Raw genomic sequence first — 18,722 nt, 5'->3', positions numbered from 1 at the left:
AAAAAAAAAAATCAACTGTCCAAGAGTGAGATTAGATATATTCACACTCTTAAGGCAAGTCTGCAAGATCAATTGCTGTGGATGTTTTCATATCTTTCTTCTGACTGCTACAAAGCAAATAAGATGCTTTGTAGCAGTCAGAAGAAAGATATGAAAACATCCACAGCAATTGATCTACACCAATACAGAGTGAAGTCGGTGATCAACAATTTGTTTAAATTAGATGAAAAGATGAAACTGAAATGGCCCAGTAAGGCTGGAGATCCCAACAACAACTCTGTACATTTCACACAAATATTAATTGTCTTCTACCTGGACCACAGAAAACATCCAGATCTCACTAAAGTCCTTTGAAACCTTGTAGGAGAATGTTTCACTTGCAGTGAAACAGCATCAAGCTCTGGGGAACCCTTGTTTATTATCTGTACAACCAGACAGTCCTGCAGCTCTTTCAGCGCTGCTTTCTGCCTCTTGTTTGCCTCCCTGGCCAGTTTCCATGTTTTCTTTTCAACAATTTATTGAGATCATCCATAATGTAAAGATACTGTGGGCTTTTATTTTACCTAATACATTTGTGAGATGAGATTTAATCCATCTGCAATCTATCCACAGACTTTGTTTCCATCTCTAAAGGATGCATATGTATGGAAAAATCCGACCAGGGCAACAGAATTTCATTTTAGGTTAATCAGATTCACTGTAATTGATGTTTATCCAATAACAATTTTGAACTGCATCAAAATGGTGCATGAAACAAAGCTGTGCATATTTAAGCAACAAGTTTATTGCTGCTTTTTAAAATCACATTTTCTTCAGTTTTGTGTGTTGTCAGTTGAGTTTGTCATGTTAAATCTGTCAGTTACTTATAATCTTCTGATATTTTTTTTTACATCACAAATATGGAATTTTAGCAGGGCTAGTTTTGTGGTTGAAAATGTTGTTAACTGCAAATGAAACATCCAAGCCTTCCAGAGCACACTTTCTTTTCTTAGCCTGCAGAAATCACACAGCATCACACCCGCTGCTGATAGACAACACATCTTGCTTTTTACAGCCTTGCAGTCATAAGATGGCTTTATCACAAACCTTGCAATAACAAACCACATGTCTATGACTTCACGCTACAGCATGCAGACAGTGAAGGCACACTGCTGGGGGATAGGAGCTCCCTGCAGCCAGCTGCTAGTGTCAGCACACTGACCTCCTGTCTAGGCGAGCCCCGGGGTGAGAGGCCGTGTGTGGAGGATCTGAGCAACTCTCTGGAGCGGCTAAATGCAGCTGACAGTGACTCTTCACCCAGAGAAAGAGAGGTGGGGCTGGAGCAGGAGAAGGAAATAGAGGAACAGGAGGAGGAAGGGGAGAGTTGCAAGGATGATGTGCTGATGGGAGACGACCAGGTAGCCGACTTTGCCAGCTCGGTGCTGGCAGCCATCTCCTGCTGGCACTATAGAGCCAGGGCTTTGCTTTCTACTCACTTCACAACGGTGAGGGTTTCTGCCACCCACGGGTTTCCCGCTTTCCGTTCCGTCCCAACGGCTCACCAAAACTAACACACCACTCTGTCTCCCACACTGGCTCTTGTTCTTCATCCCTTTTTTTTTCTTCCTTTATAATCCAAATTGACTCAATACTCACATTGTCCATTCTGAATGCTTCACTGTAGATAAGGGGTATTCAGAAAAACATCATGCATGTTTTTGGTTTTATTTTTTCAAAGTTAAAATCATCCCAGTCTGCATTTAATTTTCTTTTCAAATTTGTACTGCATGTGTATCTCATCTGAGTTGTTGCTGTGTTTAATAACTATTTATGGGTGCATGACTTATGTTGTTGAGACCATGTTTGCATTTGCATGACAACGAATATCCTAATATGCTCTGCTAAATGTTGTTTGACTTCAAAGGTTAATGTATCCATCTGATTAAACATAATTAGAATAGTGGGGAGCTTTCTCTTTGATAATCATATTGATGAATATTTTCCCTCTGATTTTTTTTTGTTGGGATTAATTGTTAGTTGTTTAGATTCTGAATACCAATGAATAACATGGTCTGAATGAGAGACTTTCCTTTCGTTTTAGATTTTGCAATTTTTTTGATATCATTTATGTACTATTAATATTTAGAAATCAGTCTCATATTCTATCAAAAGCAATCTACCTAAATAGGAGGTTTATACATTTTAAATCCAGCGAGCTTTAACAATCAAGAGATATTTCTGAACATTTCTTTGTGTTTCTCAGGATTTAGGATGTATTTTCCATCAGTGAGACTTTTTATGTCCATTTACTTTTTCAAACAAGAAATAATTACATTAAATAAAACATTCACATTCAATGTTTGAAACGGTTAACAGTCAGTATGTAAAGTTAAATCTCAATATGGCTTTTGACTAATTTTTTAAAATCTTTCTGGATTAAAAAATTAGTCAGAAGCCAAACACAGAGCAGATTCATTACCCAAATTGGCCACTGAAATGTTTTTCAGATCATAAAATTGCATCTTGACTACAAATTAATTGTAACAAGAAAATAATTTCTAACTTATTGGAGCATTTTTGCTCGTATACATTGGTTCAACCCAAGATGATCAAGCCTAACTTAACTAATTTTTCTCTTCAAGCTTTTGGACCAATTATGGCTGAACTGTAGGAAATTGTTTGCCATTCACTCCTTGAGATCTTACATGGGGTTATAAAGCTTGCAAACTTGCTGACGTTGACTAAAAAGACTTTTGGCATAATGCTGTGCTTTGTTTCCTTTCAGGATGATCAGAATGAGGACACTGATGAACTAAAAGCTGCAGAGGCTGAAACCTGCACAGGGGAGGAAAACACCGACAATGTGAAACAAACTCTCAGCGCTCAGGTGCTCACAAAAGCCCAATATCATATTTATGCCTGCATCCTTTTAACCTCATTTCCACACACATATCTGAGGCCACATGTGATACATATTCACTCTATTAAATCCCCTTCCACCTCCCCAAGTTGTTACTGGGGCCCATTTTCAAACTCTTTCTCTATTTTCATTGTTATTTCTTTGCAGAAATGCTAGTTTATTCAATGTTACATTAGATTTAAAAATGCAATTATTACCGAATAGATGCCCTTTGCCATGAGCACAGTTGAATCATCTCTACATGCTGCAGATTTATTGTGCTGGAAATTAAAGCACCACATGGGAAGCGTCCCCCCACTTCTGCAGCTTCTGCATCTGAGCCGAGTGAACCTTATCTATGGCAAACAGCTCCAAGCTGCGTTTTCTTTTTTTATTTATTTTTGCAATTTGCAGGCACCCCAGATGAGCAGGCAACACCTGGACACAGCGTTAGAGCAGCAGTCTAGGGTGACATCAGCAGGATGAGAACCGGATGAGGCTCAGCCTAACTAGTCAAGGATAATTTAAACTGTCCAGGAAGAGCCAAAAGAAGCAGACTGCATTGCCAATGCAAGTTTTTAATTGCAACTCTTACCCACAGACAATCAGTGCCTTGTAAAAGTATTCATGCATCATCTTGAAAATGTTAATGTTTTGTTTCTTTACAACCACAAATGTATTTTAGCGAGATTTTATGTTATAGACCAAAACAAAGCAGTGCATAAGTGAAGCAGGCGGAACATAACAAAAAGTTTAAAAAAAAATTTTGACAAGTAGTGTGGATATATGCAGTAGTCAGCCATGCTGAGGCAATGCTTCACAAAATTCCCTTTTACTGCTGTTGCAGCTGCAAATATTTTTAGGATGCCTTTCCATTGGACCTTTAGAATTTGATTGTACTTAATTTTATTTAGAGGTATCAGTAAAGGGGACTGAAAGCAAATGCATGACACAATGTTCAGATATTTTTATTTGTTAGAAAAAGCATCCGTCATGTTCTTCTTTGTGTTGGTCTGTCACATGAAATCCATGCATTGGAGTCTGTGATTATATTATGACAAAAAGGTCACTGGATAAAAAACAGGAAGCCTAATAATATAAAATAAATGCAGCAAGGATGTGGATGTTATGAATTAAACTGATTTTAAAATGAACTATTAAGCTAATGAGGAATGAAGAGTGCTTGTCATTAAAATGTGCATTTTTCCGTTAGATAATACTGTTATCTTTTTATGCACAGGAACTGTGTCGTCTAGACCGAGTCCCACAAGCAGAACCAATCAACCAGCTGGAGGTGGAGAACTCCCACTGCCATGATTCTACCATGTTCTCCTCTGAGCAACAAACTGAGACCCCAGAATCCTTGGATACTTCCACGGAAACAGCAGGAGAAGAAGAGGGAGAGAGCATCTCTTCTGGCCTTCAGGTGGAGGAGATGCGTGTACTATTGAACGGTGACCTCTCTGAGGAGGAAGAGGAGGTGCTTTCAGATAATAAAAGCAGTTTGCCTTCCTCTGTGTTGGACCAATTGACCGCTGAGCAACTCATCAGCAGTTTGTCACGACGGAGCAGTCTGGTTTCTGAGGACTTGAGTTTAGATAAAGACCCTTTTCAAAGCCTCTCAGCCCATATGGACGTGGAGAAACAGATGGAGAAAATGTCAGATAGCTCTTCACCAGAACCACAGCCCTCCTCAAAGGCCAACCTGTTGGGTCCTGAACCTGAACTGAGTGAAGGAGAACGCAGGTCCACTCTCTCCAAAAAGGATCAACTTCTCATCCATAAAATCAGGCAATACTATGAGCATGCTGAGCACCAAGATGCTAACTTCAGCCTCAAGCGCAGGGAAAGTCTGTCCTTCATCCCCGCCGGTCTGGTGAGACAGCTGAGTCGACAGCTGAATGATGTTCCAAAGGAGAAGGCCGGTCCAGCCTACAGGAAAGGCCTCTGTAGAAACAGACCCACTTCTTGGTCCGTGTTCGACCTTCCTGGGTTAGAAAAGGGTAAGATGAGTGAACCTCAAAGCTCAGTTGAGGTCAAGATTCGGTCTAATAGCGCCACGGAAGCATTTACTGCAGAGGAAGAGTTCAGGCCTTCGTCTGAAATGCTGAAGGTTTGGGAAGTTATGGAAACTGAGGAGGAGATTCAGGAAGTGAAGCAGGAGGCAGAAGAGAAAGTTGACAGCCAAAGAGTTGAGATCAGCTTGGATACAATAGAGGTCAAAAACAGTAATCAACCACCAGTGATAGAAGAAGAACCGGAAATGTGCTCTGCTGCAGACACTTGCTCCGTGTCTTCACCTACGGCCAGTTCCTCCACAGCGGAGCAGGGTTCTGCTCAGCTCTCAGAACCGTGTTCGTCCCCGGCATTTCAAGAGAACGACAACTTCCACCCCGGCCATTTATCCAAGAGCATTAGCTTCCAAACCACCATAGACGAAGACCAGATCCTGCACGACATGGGGAAGATGAGAAACAAGGTGTTCCAGCTGGCTCGTCAGTACAGCCAGCGCATCAAAAACAACCGGCCCGCAGGATGGCAGAGGAGCCGACAGGCTGCACACCAGGAAGGTCTCCGGAGTGCAGCTGCTGTCCACCAGGAGAAGCTGAGAAAAACTGGTAAACAGAACATCATCGATCAACACTTTTAGAGTATATCTTGAGCTTCTTCACATTCTTTCACATTACAACCACAAACTTCAAACGTCATCACATATTTATCACAGCTTTATGTGTAACAGATTAATAGTAAATACTGTATATTTTTTGCAAACACCTAAAAAGTGTGTCGTGCATTTAGATTTTGCAGAACCACTTCTCACATCACTGCAGACTGAAATATTTGCCCATTTTTCTTTGCAAAAATAATTTCAGATCAGTCTAGATCAAGATAATCTAACATTCATTTTAAAGGCCTGCCACAAATTCCCAATAGAATTTGAGTCTGGACTTTGACTGGACCATTCCTTCACATGAATCTGCTGTTATCTAAGCCATTCTATTGTAGCTCTAAATGAACGTTTACCATCGTTCTTCTTGGGAAAGGTGAACATTTGACTTTTGCTGCATCCACTTTTCTATCACCTTTTTTTCCTTATGGAAAAAAACATTCCCACAGCATAAAACTACATCTGCCATGTTTTGTCATAGGGTCTCCTCAGGATGTTAGTTTTTCCACCATGTAGACAACTGTATTTGTGCTACATTTATCATGTAGGCCAAATAGAGCAATTTTGGTCTGATCTCAACATCTGCTTGCTGTGTCTCCTATATATCACAAACTGGAAATGAGACTTCTTATGGGTGCCTCATGATGTTTAATTACCGATATGCTCCAACAAACTGAGGCATTTAGGTTAAATGGGAAAGATTGGCTTTTGTGACAAAATGTTAAAAAGTTCAAGGGTTATGAATGATTTTTAACAGTTTTGCATTAATCTGCCTTTAGTTGTTTCTGAAACAGAAACTTGATGCAAACTCCTTGTGCTTTTGTCTCTGTTTGTATGCAGGTAAGCCTAACTTAAGGTTGCCCATGAATGTTTGTGAACAGGAAGTCATTCCTGAAGTTTGTTCCCCAAATTCGGACCAGACACCATCTTCTCCCTCAAGCTCCCAGGGCACAGCCCCACACAGCCCTCAGTCTGAGTCCTTCCACTGGCCTCACGTCCAGGAGCTGCGTTCAAAATACACAGACACCTCACACTCTCTAAGAACACACTGTGTCTGCACAGAACCAGATGGGGTAAAGGAGAGCCGCGCCTCTCATAAGTACAGAAGCTCGTCAGATCTCCACACAGCTCCGACAGACTGCTGTAAGAAATGTCTCCAGGTAGAGGACTGGCCTCAGCAAAAGAAGGGTTCCCTGCTGTGCAGGTGGAGCTCCTTAGACCACATGCTGGGCTCTGTCCCTCTGCATGAAGTTCAGAACCTTCAAGACCGTTCGCGGACTCGTTCACCGTGCCACAGAATCCAAGACGAGGATGGGCTCCTCCAGGAAGTTCGTAACAGCACAAAGTCACTGAGTTCTGGGAAGTCCTCAGAAAGCAACCTCGTGAGGAGTTTACGGGAGAAGTTCCAGAGCTTAAGTACAAGCTAAACAACATGCACTGTGTGTATTCAACATAAACCTGGGAGATGATGCTAGATGATGCTTTCAATGTTTGTTCTGCATATTTCTCCCTCAAAAACTCTGTGCATGAGGTTTCTTATATAGGGGACGAGGTGCAATAATTTTAGCACCAGTGTAACATAAAAGGGATGGTATGGGCATGCCGTCTTTAAAACAGTAAGATACAGTTACATTTTAACTGTATTTGTTTGCACGTTACAGTTTTGTGTGAACATATAAATACATATATAGTCTCCTGTATCAAAAAAAGTGATATGTTACCTACTGTTGGCTGCTATAGTCATTAATATTAACTCTGCAAACTATCAGTGCAGAGTTTCTGAGAGCGACGGCTAAGAGCTCTCGATTGCCAGTAAAGTCTTACTTCAGACACCAAAGACAGTTAGATTTTAGCCTTTGCTGTGTTTTGATCCACAGGGACAGCAAAATATGCTTCCACATTTTCCTGAGCTGCTTGTCAAACAGTTGTGCACATCACTGGAGCTTTATTTTTTTATCAGCAACTTGTTTATTTTCATGAAAGTTATTTATATGTCTGTATATTGGGATAGTTTTGACCATGTGTAAATTCCAGATACTCAGAAACTTGTTTATGGTTATGTACAGCTGCCCATATTTTCAATAAAAACAGAAATTCTAAGGCTGCAACATAATTTTTCTTTGTCAATAAAAGATGGAATCTTCTGCGTAGGGCTGGCCCACAGAATTGTGTTAGCAATTCAAGAACCAATTTTTTTTATTATAATAGATTCATGACACTTATTTCTAACGCAACCAGAAATGGTTACAAGCCAGTGATTCCTTGTGGACGATAAGGACTGAGAGTGACTTGTCCAGGTTGGTGAGGCAGATAGATGGAGATGGAAAGGATGTGCAGCAGATCAGGGTGATTAAGGGGTGGGAATGTATCAACAGGTGCCAAGTGTGGGAAGGAAGAGCACTTTGAAGAGTTGATGAATGAGGAGAATGTAGAGCAGAAAAGGTGATTGTCGTGGATCATAAAGTAGCTAAGATTAACAATGAAGTCGGGCAAGCGTTGAAGCAGATGAACAGAGGAAAGGCAGGTGGTCCTGATGACAAACCCTTGGAGGGATGGACATTTCTAGGAGAGGTGGCAGAGGTTGACTGGGTTAAGAAGATCTTGAGTGATAAGATGTCTGAGGAATGAAAGAAAAGTGTTCTGGTGGTGATTTTTAAGAACAAGGGAGATGTACAGAATGATGGCAACAACAGAGGAATAAAGCTAATTAGTTATGGGAAAGAGTAGAAGCGAGGCTTGGGTCAAAAGTGAGCAGCGTCACAGTTTCATGCCAATAAAGAAGTGCTGCAGATGCTTTTCACTGGCTAGTTTACTGGTCACAGTATCACTGAACTCTAGCTACACCTAATCTGTGGCACACTGTAAGGAAAATGAGGGATGCCAGAAAAAAAACCATGCCACAAAATGTTCCATCCAATTTCCCAGGACCAGTGGTTGGTAAATTACAAACTGGTGGGTTGGGAAACATTGTCAGTAGAGGAAAAGGTCTTTACATGTTCAGCTTGTAATGTTTGTATTATATTTTTATGGTAGAAATCCAAAATAAATTGTTTAGATGTAACCTTTCATTCAAAAACACAAAAGGCTGTTCTACTGTCTGTGAAACTGGTGTGCCACAGAAAATTAGAACAATGAAGGAGCATCATCTCCAAATAACCTTCACCTCAAATCAACAGAAAAGTGGTTCAAACTTGGACAAGCTGAGTATTTTTATTACATTAAACTTCTGTAATGACATTGATCCAACTCTGTGAAAATGTATCCCAATATACTATCCAATTTACCGACGTTTTAGTGAGAATAGTCAGCCAGAATTGTGCTAAAAGTTTGTTGATGGCAACAAAATGCACAACGTTTCTTTGTAAATTGCTAAGAGTTATTTAAATAAAAGTGTGTTTATTTATGTAAGCCTGTATTTGCATATTTGCAATCCTTGGGTGAATCAAAGAAGAACATCCTGTTCCTTAACAGTCGATGTAGTTGTTTGTGTGATAATCTTCTGAAGTGGTATTATACTGAGGCCATATTTGCGGCTGAGTTCAGATCATACTTGGTTTGAAAATCAGTGTAAAGGTAGCAGTGAATGCCCTAACTAAAACCGGAAATACGAAGCACCATTTTGCAAAGTAAAAGCGCTTTCTGAATTATGCGCTCATTAGCGAGGTGTTTATCTTATTGTGAAAGCAACAACCAGAACCTGCCTCACCCAATTGTAATTTCTGACTTGATGAGTGATGTTTTTTTTTTTTCTTTCTTTCTTTTTTTCTAAAAGAGGGGAGACAGTTCAAGACACGCACTCAAAAACCAGATGCCTCGCTGAACAGTTTAACCTTTCGGTTCTATGTCCATCATCTGGGACTGACAGTGAATAATAATAATAATAATAAAGTCGCCATCATCTCCGTTGTTTTAGATGAAGAATGGGGTGCGCGATTTCAGGTCTGGCAACAAAGACGGAGTTTTCACAGAGGGACAGAGAGGAGGCTGCAGCCGCTGCAGCTGCTGCGCATCTCAGCGAGGAGCAGGTTCAGATGATCAAGGATTCCTGGAAAGTTATTCGAGACGATATTGCCAAAGTTGGGATTATTATGTTTGTCAGGTAAGATGTCTTCACACTATCTCGGGTCTTACTTGTTGGGTTTTTAGTTTTAAAATGATAAAAATAAATAAATACATAACAAAGATCACATTTGCTGTGGAGATGCTTACGTTTAAAACAACACGCACAAAAAAAGTATCAATGATTTTTATAAAATGACATATTTAATTCTACTGGTATGGTCACAACAGAAAAAGGAGAAAATAAACTTTTTCTTCATCGTCATGCTGTGCTTTTTAACATCACTGTGGTGTCAAACTCCAGTCCTCAATGAGTCCTGCAGGTTTTAGATGTGCCACAGGTACAAAACACTGGAATGAAATGGCTTAATTACCTCCTTCTTGTGTAGATCAGTTCTCCAGAGCCTTGCTAATGACCTAATTATTCTATTCAGTTGTGGTGCAGCAGAGGCACATCTAAAAGTCGCAGGGCACCGGCCCTTCAGGACTGGAGTTTGAGGGCCAGCCTTCCTTACCCAGGCTTTGGCATAAACAAACATACTATAATGTCAGATTTTACTTTTGAAATACACTGCTAATTAAACTATGACAGAGAACTTCCGGTGACGATGCGGCGAGGAGAGAACGCGTGCTGAGGAGCCAGAGCTGATATCGGCCAGTTTTACGTTGCTACTTTCCGTCAGAAGATTTAACCCGTGTGAGCGAGGTACAGGGTAAGCAATACAGATGAACAGAGGGAAAAATTCAAGGATAAAGAGCACACCGGGCCCTAAAATCGACCAAATGATCCGGTCGAACCCACGAGCTAACGAGGCTAATGCTAACACTAGCATGGAGACGCTCGCTGATGCAGGGACAGATTCAATGATTTTAAACGAGATTCGGGTCATGAACCGGGACCTCCAAGACAAAATACAACAGGTCGGAGCAGACGTGATCACAATTAAAGACTGTCTGGACTCGCTGAAATCAGACTTGGCCGGCCTCAGCGGCAGAATGGGGGAAGCGGAAAACAGAGTGTCGCAACTTGAGGACGAGAATGCGGTGCTCACTGCGAGCACGGCCGAGCTCAAGTCCAAAGTTGCACAGCTGGAAGATCGGATCCAATATCAAGAAAACTACAGCAGGAGAAACAATCTAAGGATCAAGGGTGTCCCGGAGCTCTCGGAGAAGGGGGATAACGTATTGGAGTGTGTCATGGACGTACTACGAGCCCTACTCCCACAGGATCAGGGAACGGATCAAATCGTCATTGAAAGGGCTCACAGAGTACCTGCTACTCTAAAAGAAAACAGACGAAACACGCCAGCCGGACCCCGACACATCCTGGTGAGATTCCTTCGCTTCACAGACAAGGAGAAAATACGACTCAGAGCTCGAGAGGTTGGAACTTTTCACTGGAGGGGAAACAAGATAGAGTTTTTTCCAGACTTCACGAGGGAAGTACAAGAAAAAAGGAGCAAATTCTTCGAGGTCAGACGTATGTGCAGAGCCAAGGGGCTGAAATACAACACGCAGTACCCAGCAGTGTTTTGAGTCTCCCTTGGTAAGGAACGCCTCCGCTTTGAAGACGCCACCGCAGCAAAGAAGATGATAGACAAATACCAACCCACAGAGGAAGGTGATTGAACGAACAGGCTGCGATAATCAGTGGTAATATCTCCTTTCTGAGAACACTAATCATAACCTCCAACTTATTAAGATTAAGATGTTTATCATATTATACGCGTTGAAACTGGACTTCGTTAATCGGGTCAGATTTATGTTATTTCGGTGAATTTTTGCTGATGGGAAAAATCGATTGCTATGTAAACATTTTAAGTCGCATATATGGTGTTTTGGATCGATAAATATGAGTGTGTGGCAATCTAAATTGCTATGGATTCATGTCCCTCATATTGGTTTAACATACAGTTTAAATAGCCCAGCTTATTGGGTATTTTCCCCCTTTTTGCTTCTTATCTAATTCATTTGCACTAACAAAGTTCTGGCGGAAGTTCTTGATGCCTATTATTATTCTATGTTATGGGCCGAGGCAGCTCACTCTGAAGGCCTCCATGCTCGTCATAAGGAATAAGGCATGGTTATTTTACAAAAGACGCTTTTGTTTGCGTCTAATTTTTGTTTTTGTTGTAGGGGTCCTCCATCTCAGCCAGCCTTTTTCTGTGTTTTCTTTTGTTATATGTATAAACACATCTGACACAGCACAAGACACATTGATGGTCTTGTTACTATTATTGATAAACGAACATAAAATATGGGGACCATAGTTAAAATATCCTCATGGAACGTTAATGGTTTGGGCTCTTACACCAAACGATGCAAAGTACTTAAATATCTAAAGCAGAAAAAAGTAGATGTGATGATGCTACAAGAAACACACCTGTTAGAGAAAGATGTTAACAGAATTAAAGATAGGTGGGTGGGACAAGCTTACCATAATACTTTCAAACAGAAAAAACGAGGAGTGTCCATTCTTTTTTCTAAACATCTCTCAATTCAGGTGGAGAAAGAATATAAAGACAAAGAAGGTCGAGTAATAGTTCTTCTAGTCAATATTTCAGGACAAAACATTATTATAGCCAATATATACGCCCCTAATATAGAGGATCCAGATTTTTTCTTACAGCTAAAGACAATTTTTACGGATTTTGGGGACTTCCCTACTATCGTAGCAGGAGATTTCAATCAAGTCTTAGACCCTGTTTTGGATAAATCCGGGAAATCAATTCCTAGAACCAGCAAAACCCAGGAAGCGATTAAAACTCTGTGCAAACATGCTGGTTTATCAGATGTGTGGAGACTCCTAAATCCGTCAGCGCGAGACTATACCTTCTTCTCAAGTAGGCACTCTGTTTATAGCCGGATAGACTATTTCCTGATCTCACACCCTCTCATCGAAAATGTTGGGAATTGTAATATTGGTTCAATAGCAATAACCGATCATGCCCCCATAGACCTAGTCCTACAATTGGGTTCTCATTATGAAAGGGCTAGGGGTTGGAGGTTGAACACCAGTTTACTAAATGATGCTGACCTATGCAAAAAACTCAGAGAACTAATTACTGAATACTTTATAAACAACAACAATACTGCAGACCAAAACTCAATTTGGGATGGGTTCAAAGCATATATTAGGGGAATACTGATACAATACTCCTCCCGGATCAAAAAACAAGACTCCCAAAATATAAACCGATATGAAAATGAGATAAAGAAATTGGAGAGGGAATATTCGGAAAATCTTAACCCTTCAATCTTTGATAAATTAGTCAAAGCTAAATATGAGCTAAATACAATATTTTCTAAAAAAGTAGAGTACTCTCTCTTCAGGATCAAACAGAGATGGTATGAATCAGGCGATAAAGCGGATAAATTATTAGCCAGCCAATTAAAGGCCAAACAAGCAGCGCGTCAAATTAGTGCGATAAAGAATGGGGCTGGGAATGTAGTTACTAGTCAGAAAGAAATCAACAAAGTATTCAAAGATTTCTATAAGCACCTTTATTCTCAAGTAGGACAATTTGATTCAAATACAGCAGAAGAGTTCTTTGGAAGGTTAAGTCTTCAGAAGTTGTCCAAAGAGAGTGCCACACAACTAGAAAGGCCTATAACTATGGAAGAACTCGTTAAATGCATTAAAACCTCACCCAATGGGAAAACCCCAGGCCTGGACGGTTTTCCTAACGAGTTTTATAAAACATTTACATCTGAACTGGGCACAGAAATATTAAAAACCTTTAATTCAGCTATCAATTCGCATCGGCTCCCCACATCCATGAAGGAATCATTAATTACTGTCATTCCGAAAAAAGGAAAAGACCCTCTGGAATGTTCAAGCTACAGGCCTATAAGCTTATTGTGCTGTGACGCAAAATTATTCACGAAAATATTATCATTGCGGATTAATAAAGTCATAACATCAATTATACATCCGGACCAAACAGGCTTCGTCAAGGGCAGAACTTCCTCTGATAGTCTAAGACGTTTACTACATCTGATTTGGAAGGCCCAACATTTAAATTTTCCTGTAGCGGCCCTGTCACTTGACGCGGAAAAAGCGTTTGACAGGGTCAGCTGGAACTATCTTTACTATACACCTGGAAAATTTGGGTTTCAACACTCTTTTCTAGAAATAATAAAAATGATATACACAGACTCAAAAGCAACTGTGACGACAAATGGATCAAGATCAGATCAATTCTTAATTGAACGCGGGACTAAACAGGGAGATCCATTGTCACCCCTACTCTTTATTATTGCACTCGAACCCTTAGCCCAAGCCATTAGACAAAACAAAATAATAAAAGGTATAACAATGGGTGAAATAGACAACAAAATGTTGATATTTGCAGATGATGTACTGCTTCTGCTGTCGAATCCTGAGGAATCACTACCTTCTTTACTGGATTTAATTAACAATTTTTCTGATTTGTCTGGATACAAGATCAACTGGTCTAAATGCGAAGTAATGCCCCTGTCAAAACTTTGTTACAAAAGCCATATACAAAAATGGAAATTTCATTGGGTACCAAAAAACCTTAAATACTTAGGAATACTGCTGAACCCGGGCCTGGAAGACATTATTCTGGACAACTTTGAACCTGTGATAAATAAGATAAGTTTACTTTTAAAGGGATGGGACAAGCTACAAATATCACTATGGGGTAGAGTCCAAGCCATTAAAATGATTATTACACCAAAATTAAATGACCTATTCAGCTTATTACCTCTCAAAACGCCACACTCTATATTTAAGACCCTGGACAAAATGATAAACAACTTTATCTGGGAGGGGAAAAAGCCTAAAATGTCTGTCCTAAAACTCCAAACTAAAGTAGAATACGGAGGATTACGACTTCCCAATATGCAACTTTATCAGGAAGCTTTTACAAGCGCACAAATAACATCAATTATGTTACACAACCACAATAGTCCGATCTGGGTGAGCCTGGAAGGTGAAATAAATGCTCCATTTAACGCTTTTGATTATCTATCCCAACATTCAAATGATGGAGTTAAATCCAATCCAATTATCACTCACACTAAAAAGGTTTGGCAGCAGTTACATAAAAAAGCAAACAGCTGTCCTTTCGCTCAGGGTACAGCCTCAGTGTGGAATAACCCAAAAATAAAAATAGGGGGGAAAATGATCTTTTGGAGGAGCTGGCATATAAAAGGGATTGACCGTATAAACTGCTTCTTCAAAAATGGTACCTTACTGTCATTTCAACAATTTCAAGAACTATACAATCTAAACCACAAGGATTTCTGGAAGTTCCTACAAATTAGAGACTGCCTTACAAAATTAAAGAATTCTGAGGGAAGCATACCCATGGAATCACCAATATACGCCATGTTTAATAAAGTTAAAGACTCCCCAAGACGGGTAAGTCATATTTATAACTATCTGATTGAGAACACTTGCAATATTAATACAGGACTTAAGAAGGTGTGGGAATCAGAGTTAAACGTAAGGTTCACAGAAGAACTGTGGGCTGCAATAGTCAAACAAATGTTAAAGCCCATGAGAGATGCACGCTCCAAACTGATACAGTTGAAAATTACGAATCGACTATATTGGACACCAGTTAAATTATTCAGAGCTAAAATAAATAACTCTGATACTTGCTGGCGATGCAAACAAAGCTCAGGAGACATGCTTCATATGTTCCTCATGTGTCCGAAACTAATTTCCTATTGGCAGGAGGTCATGGGGAAAATTAACAGCACCCTCAACTCCAACCTATTGCTGACACCTACACTGGCACTTCTTAATTTCGTTGATTATAAAGTCAAAATAGGAACAAAAAAAATACAGTGGTTAAAAATAGCCCTCACAACGGCTAAACGAGTTATACTAAGACACTGGAAAGGTCAAAGTCTCCCTACTTATACAGAATGGTATGCAGCTCTTTTAGAAACTGCTTCTTATGAACGACTCATCTACAAGATAAACGGTCAGATTGAGGCGTATCAGAGTATGTGGGAACCGTTCTTAAAACCATAGAGGAAAGGCTCAAACACTATTTGTCCAGAATAAATGATAGTGTGCTTGTAATTTTTTTTTTTTTTTTTTTTTTTTTTAGCTCCTTCTGCTGGCTGGGGTGGGGGGAGGATCGGGAGGGGTTCAGGGGGGAAAATGTTAAAAACTCAAATCCTTCTCTGTATAACTACTTGAGGTTGTATACCTCACAGTAGTGATATTGTTAACATTGGTTTCACTGTATGTTTTATTGTTGAAGGATTTAATAAAGATTGAGAATTGAAAAAAAAAAAAAAACTATGACAGAGATCTAACAAGTATATTGGCTGCAAGCCTGACAGAAATAGCAGTTATTGATGACCATAACAGCATCATAAATAATAAAAACAGGTATCAGACAATGGCTTAAGTTTTCTTATTGGTGCATCTCTACTCTATTTTAGTAGGGATGCACTAATAACTTTCTGTTTTTTTGTTGTTTTTTTTACATAAGATGTAAAAGGAAAGTAATTTACTTTATCTTCTTTACATTACCGGGGTGAAAAGAAAGACTGAAACTGTCACCTTCATAGATTTCATTGTTTACATTACTTAAAACATTGCTTAAGAAATCATACATTAATTTGATATAGAAAGCATCTAAAAAATCTAGCCTGTTGCTGTCTGATTATTGGAACAAATAAATAGTATATATAAGGGGGAGTTATTCTTTTAGTCTGAGCAACTACCTATACACCTAGTCCACATGGAAATGTGTGTCCATCTTAGACTAAAGAGGTACACATGGCAGAAATTCAAAAAAGTAATTTAGGCTGCCACTTTCTTCGTAGTTTGGTTGAACAGGTTGCCCTCACCTGGAAGGCCGCTCTGGGCAGGGAGCCATATCACCAGTATCTAACTACCTCTAATTTCAGGTGTTAAAATGCCTTTTCTAAGGCATCTCTACTTGTTGCTGACTTCATGACCTCTCAGGTCTACTTAGGATCTTTGGGAATGCTTTCTGATGGAAGCCTGGCCTGTTACAAGCCACAAACTGTACATTCCCCCTGCTTAATACTCTGACCCACAGCTTTCCATTGTAAGAGAGCTGGAAGCAGAAACCTCCTACTTGTTCTCCTCTCTTATCTCTCGCATCCTAACCTCGTTACCTGACATGACAGAGCTTCTGGGCTGCAGTAGTGTCGGCTAATTAGAGCATTAGCCATCAGGAAAACTAATTTATACAATTTATGAAGATAACCAGTATCCACGAAAATATTTCCATCTCTCCGAGAGTTTGTAGAAAAAAATAATACAAATCAAGAATGAGAAGGTGAAAAACTGTGAACCCGTGGTGTAAAAAGACCTTCAGATTTGCAGTTTTCAGATACGTAGATGAAGCTCAGAGCCAAACCACGGTCACCACACCGGATCTCAGCTGAAAACAGAGATCAAATCAACTTTCAGTACCTTTCTACCTGCCAAAGAATGTTCCTCTCTTACATATATTCAAAACGAGTGAAGAGCAGATAAAAAAATGGTTGTGAATAATTCATAATTGGACTGAATGCAACCTCTGTGCGAAGCCAATTAAAATCCCACTTGAGCTATTCGCGGGAGCAACATTGTCTGCGTATGTTGTGAGAGCGTGCGCACTCCTGTCCACGAGAGGAGCAAACAATAGTGGAAAATAACAAGAGCTCTACATGCTGCCGCTGTGCTGAGAGGGGAAGCAGTCAGTTTCCCCACCTTTTAATATCAGGAATAAGGTCAGGGACAGAAAATGTAAAAAAAGAAAGTTACAGCACCACTGAGTGAAGGACTGGGATAAAACAGAACAAAGACTGAAACTGTCACCTTCAAGTATTTCAATGCTTAGATGCCAACATTTATTTAAAACGTTGCTTAAGAAATTATAGATTAATTTGATATTTAAAAAAACAGAGAAAGCATCTAAAAAAATCTAGCCTGCAGCTGCCTCGGTTTAATCAGATTCTCCTAAATCAGACTGTGGTCATCAATGTCAATAAATCATATTTGTATGAATCAAAAGAGACTGTTCCTTACAGAAGTATTCACACTCCTTCAGCTTTTCCACATTCAGCCCTCTTTATTCTGAGGCCTTAAATAAAAACAATTGCTTTGATAGGTCACCCAACTGGTAAATACAGTTTAAATGCAGCTCTTCTAAAATGGATACAAAAATATCCAAAGTTTTCAACATCCAATACCACCATGTGAAAACAAAAGAAGTATGTCAACTACAGAGCTGCCAAGAGACTGATGTCCATTTAAACTGACAGGCCGGACGAGGAGAGCAGTTATCAGCGAAGCAGCCAAAAAGTTTCTGGAGGAGCTGCATGGATCCTCAGCTCAAATCGGAGAGTATGACAGGATGGCTATTGGTGGGGTGGTCTATCGTTTAGTGGGAATTTTTGTTTGGCACACAGCAAACATATAGAAGAAGGTTTTCTGGTCATGCAAAACTACATGGGGTGGAAACCTAGCATGCACCATTCTGATTTTTCAGATTTCTTTTGTAAAAAAGTTAAAAACTCTCCATAAATAAATGCATCAAATGACCAAAACATATGTCTTACTCCATAAATAAGTTTTGTGTAAAATTTTCCACATTAAAAACAAACTTTTCACCCTTTTTTTTATATTGTTGCTAGGTGTGGGAAATCGCCTGTCCTGGATGATGTTCATCTGTTGCATTTTCTATCACAAAACATTCAGTTGACCAAAGCAGACCTTGAAAATAACTCTGACCAAAGGAGCCGATATTGATCTTTATGGCTAAATACTGCAGAAGAAAATCATCCTCTTTCCAGATCAGAATTTTCACCTATTTAAGTGAAAACAAAGATAGGTGATTTTGTCGCTCTAAATAGACTTTTGCAGCCGAGTGACAGAAAACATGAGTGCTTTAAGCTGATCATTTGGAAGGATCATAAATTCCTTTCAAGAAAGTAACTCAGCACCTCAGTGCTGGTTATTACCAGTCAACTGTGTCTAGAAATATGAACCAAGGCCAAACAAAATGGAGAGGTTGTGAGAGATGTCAAAGTAATGAAAGAGAGACTAGAAGTTTAAATGGAAGCAAAAGGAGTGAAACGCAAACAGGCGGTAATGGGAATTTGTGGTCATGA

The 18,722-nt window shown here is 39.8% G+C and overlaps 1 protein-coding gene across 6 annotated transcripts in view; it reads left to right on the top strand.

Annotated features, from left to right (window-relative positions):
- The window catches only part of LOC102231952 (pleckstrin homology domain-containing family G member 3-like), a 39,300-nt gene extending 31,646 nt beyond the window's left edge, over positions 1-7,654 (top strand). For 3 of the 6 annotated variants that reach the window (XM_023352551.1, XM_023352552.1, XM_014471451.2), the window contains exons 16-19: positions 1,128-1,484; positions 2,765-2,866; positions 4,119-5,496; positions 6,387-7,654. In XM_023352551.1, the coding sequence (XP_023208319.1) occupies positions 1,128-1,484; positions 2,765-2,866; positions 4,119-5,496; positions 6,387-6,973 (2,424 nt within the window). In that variant the 3' untranslated portion in view covers positions 6,974-7,654. The remainder of the gene's footprint in view (positions 1-1,127; positions 1,485-2,764; positions 2,867-4,118; positions 5,497-6,386) is intronic. The other 3 variants (XM_023352553.1, XM_023352550.1, XM_023352554.1) reach the window with 3 other exon arrangements.
- Positions 7,655-18,722: the final 11,068 nt, after the last annotated feature.

Source organism: Xiphophorus maculatus, chromosome 19 (assembly GCF_002775205.1).
Source record: "Xiphophorus maculatus strain JP 163 A chromosome 19, X_maculatus-5.0-male, whole genome shotgun sequence".
Lineage (NCBI taxonomy): Eukaryota > Metazoa > Chordata > Actinopteri > Cyprinodontiformes > Poeciliidae > Xiphophorus > Xiphophorus maculatus.
The sequence above is the reverse complement of the archived record's forward strand: the minus strand, read 5'-3'. Positions and strand labels throughout refer to the sequence as shown.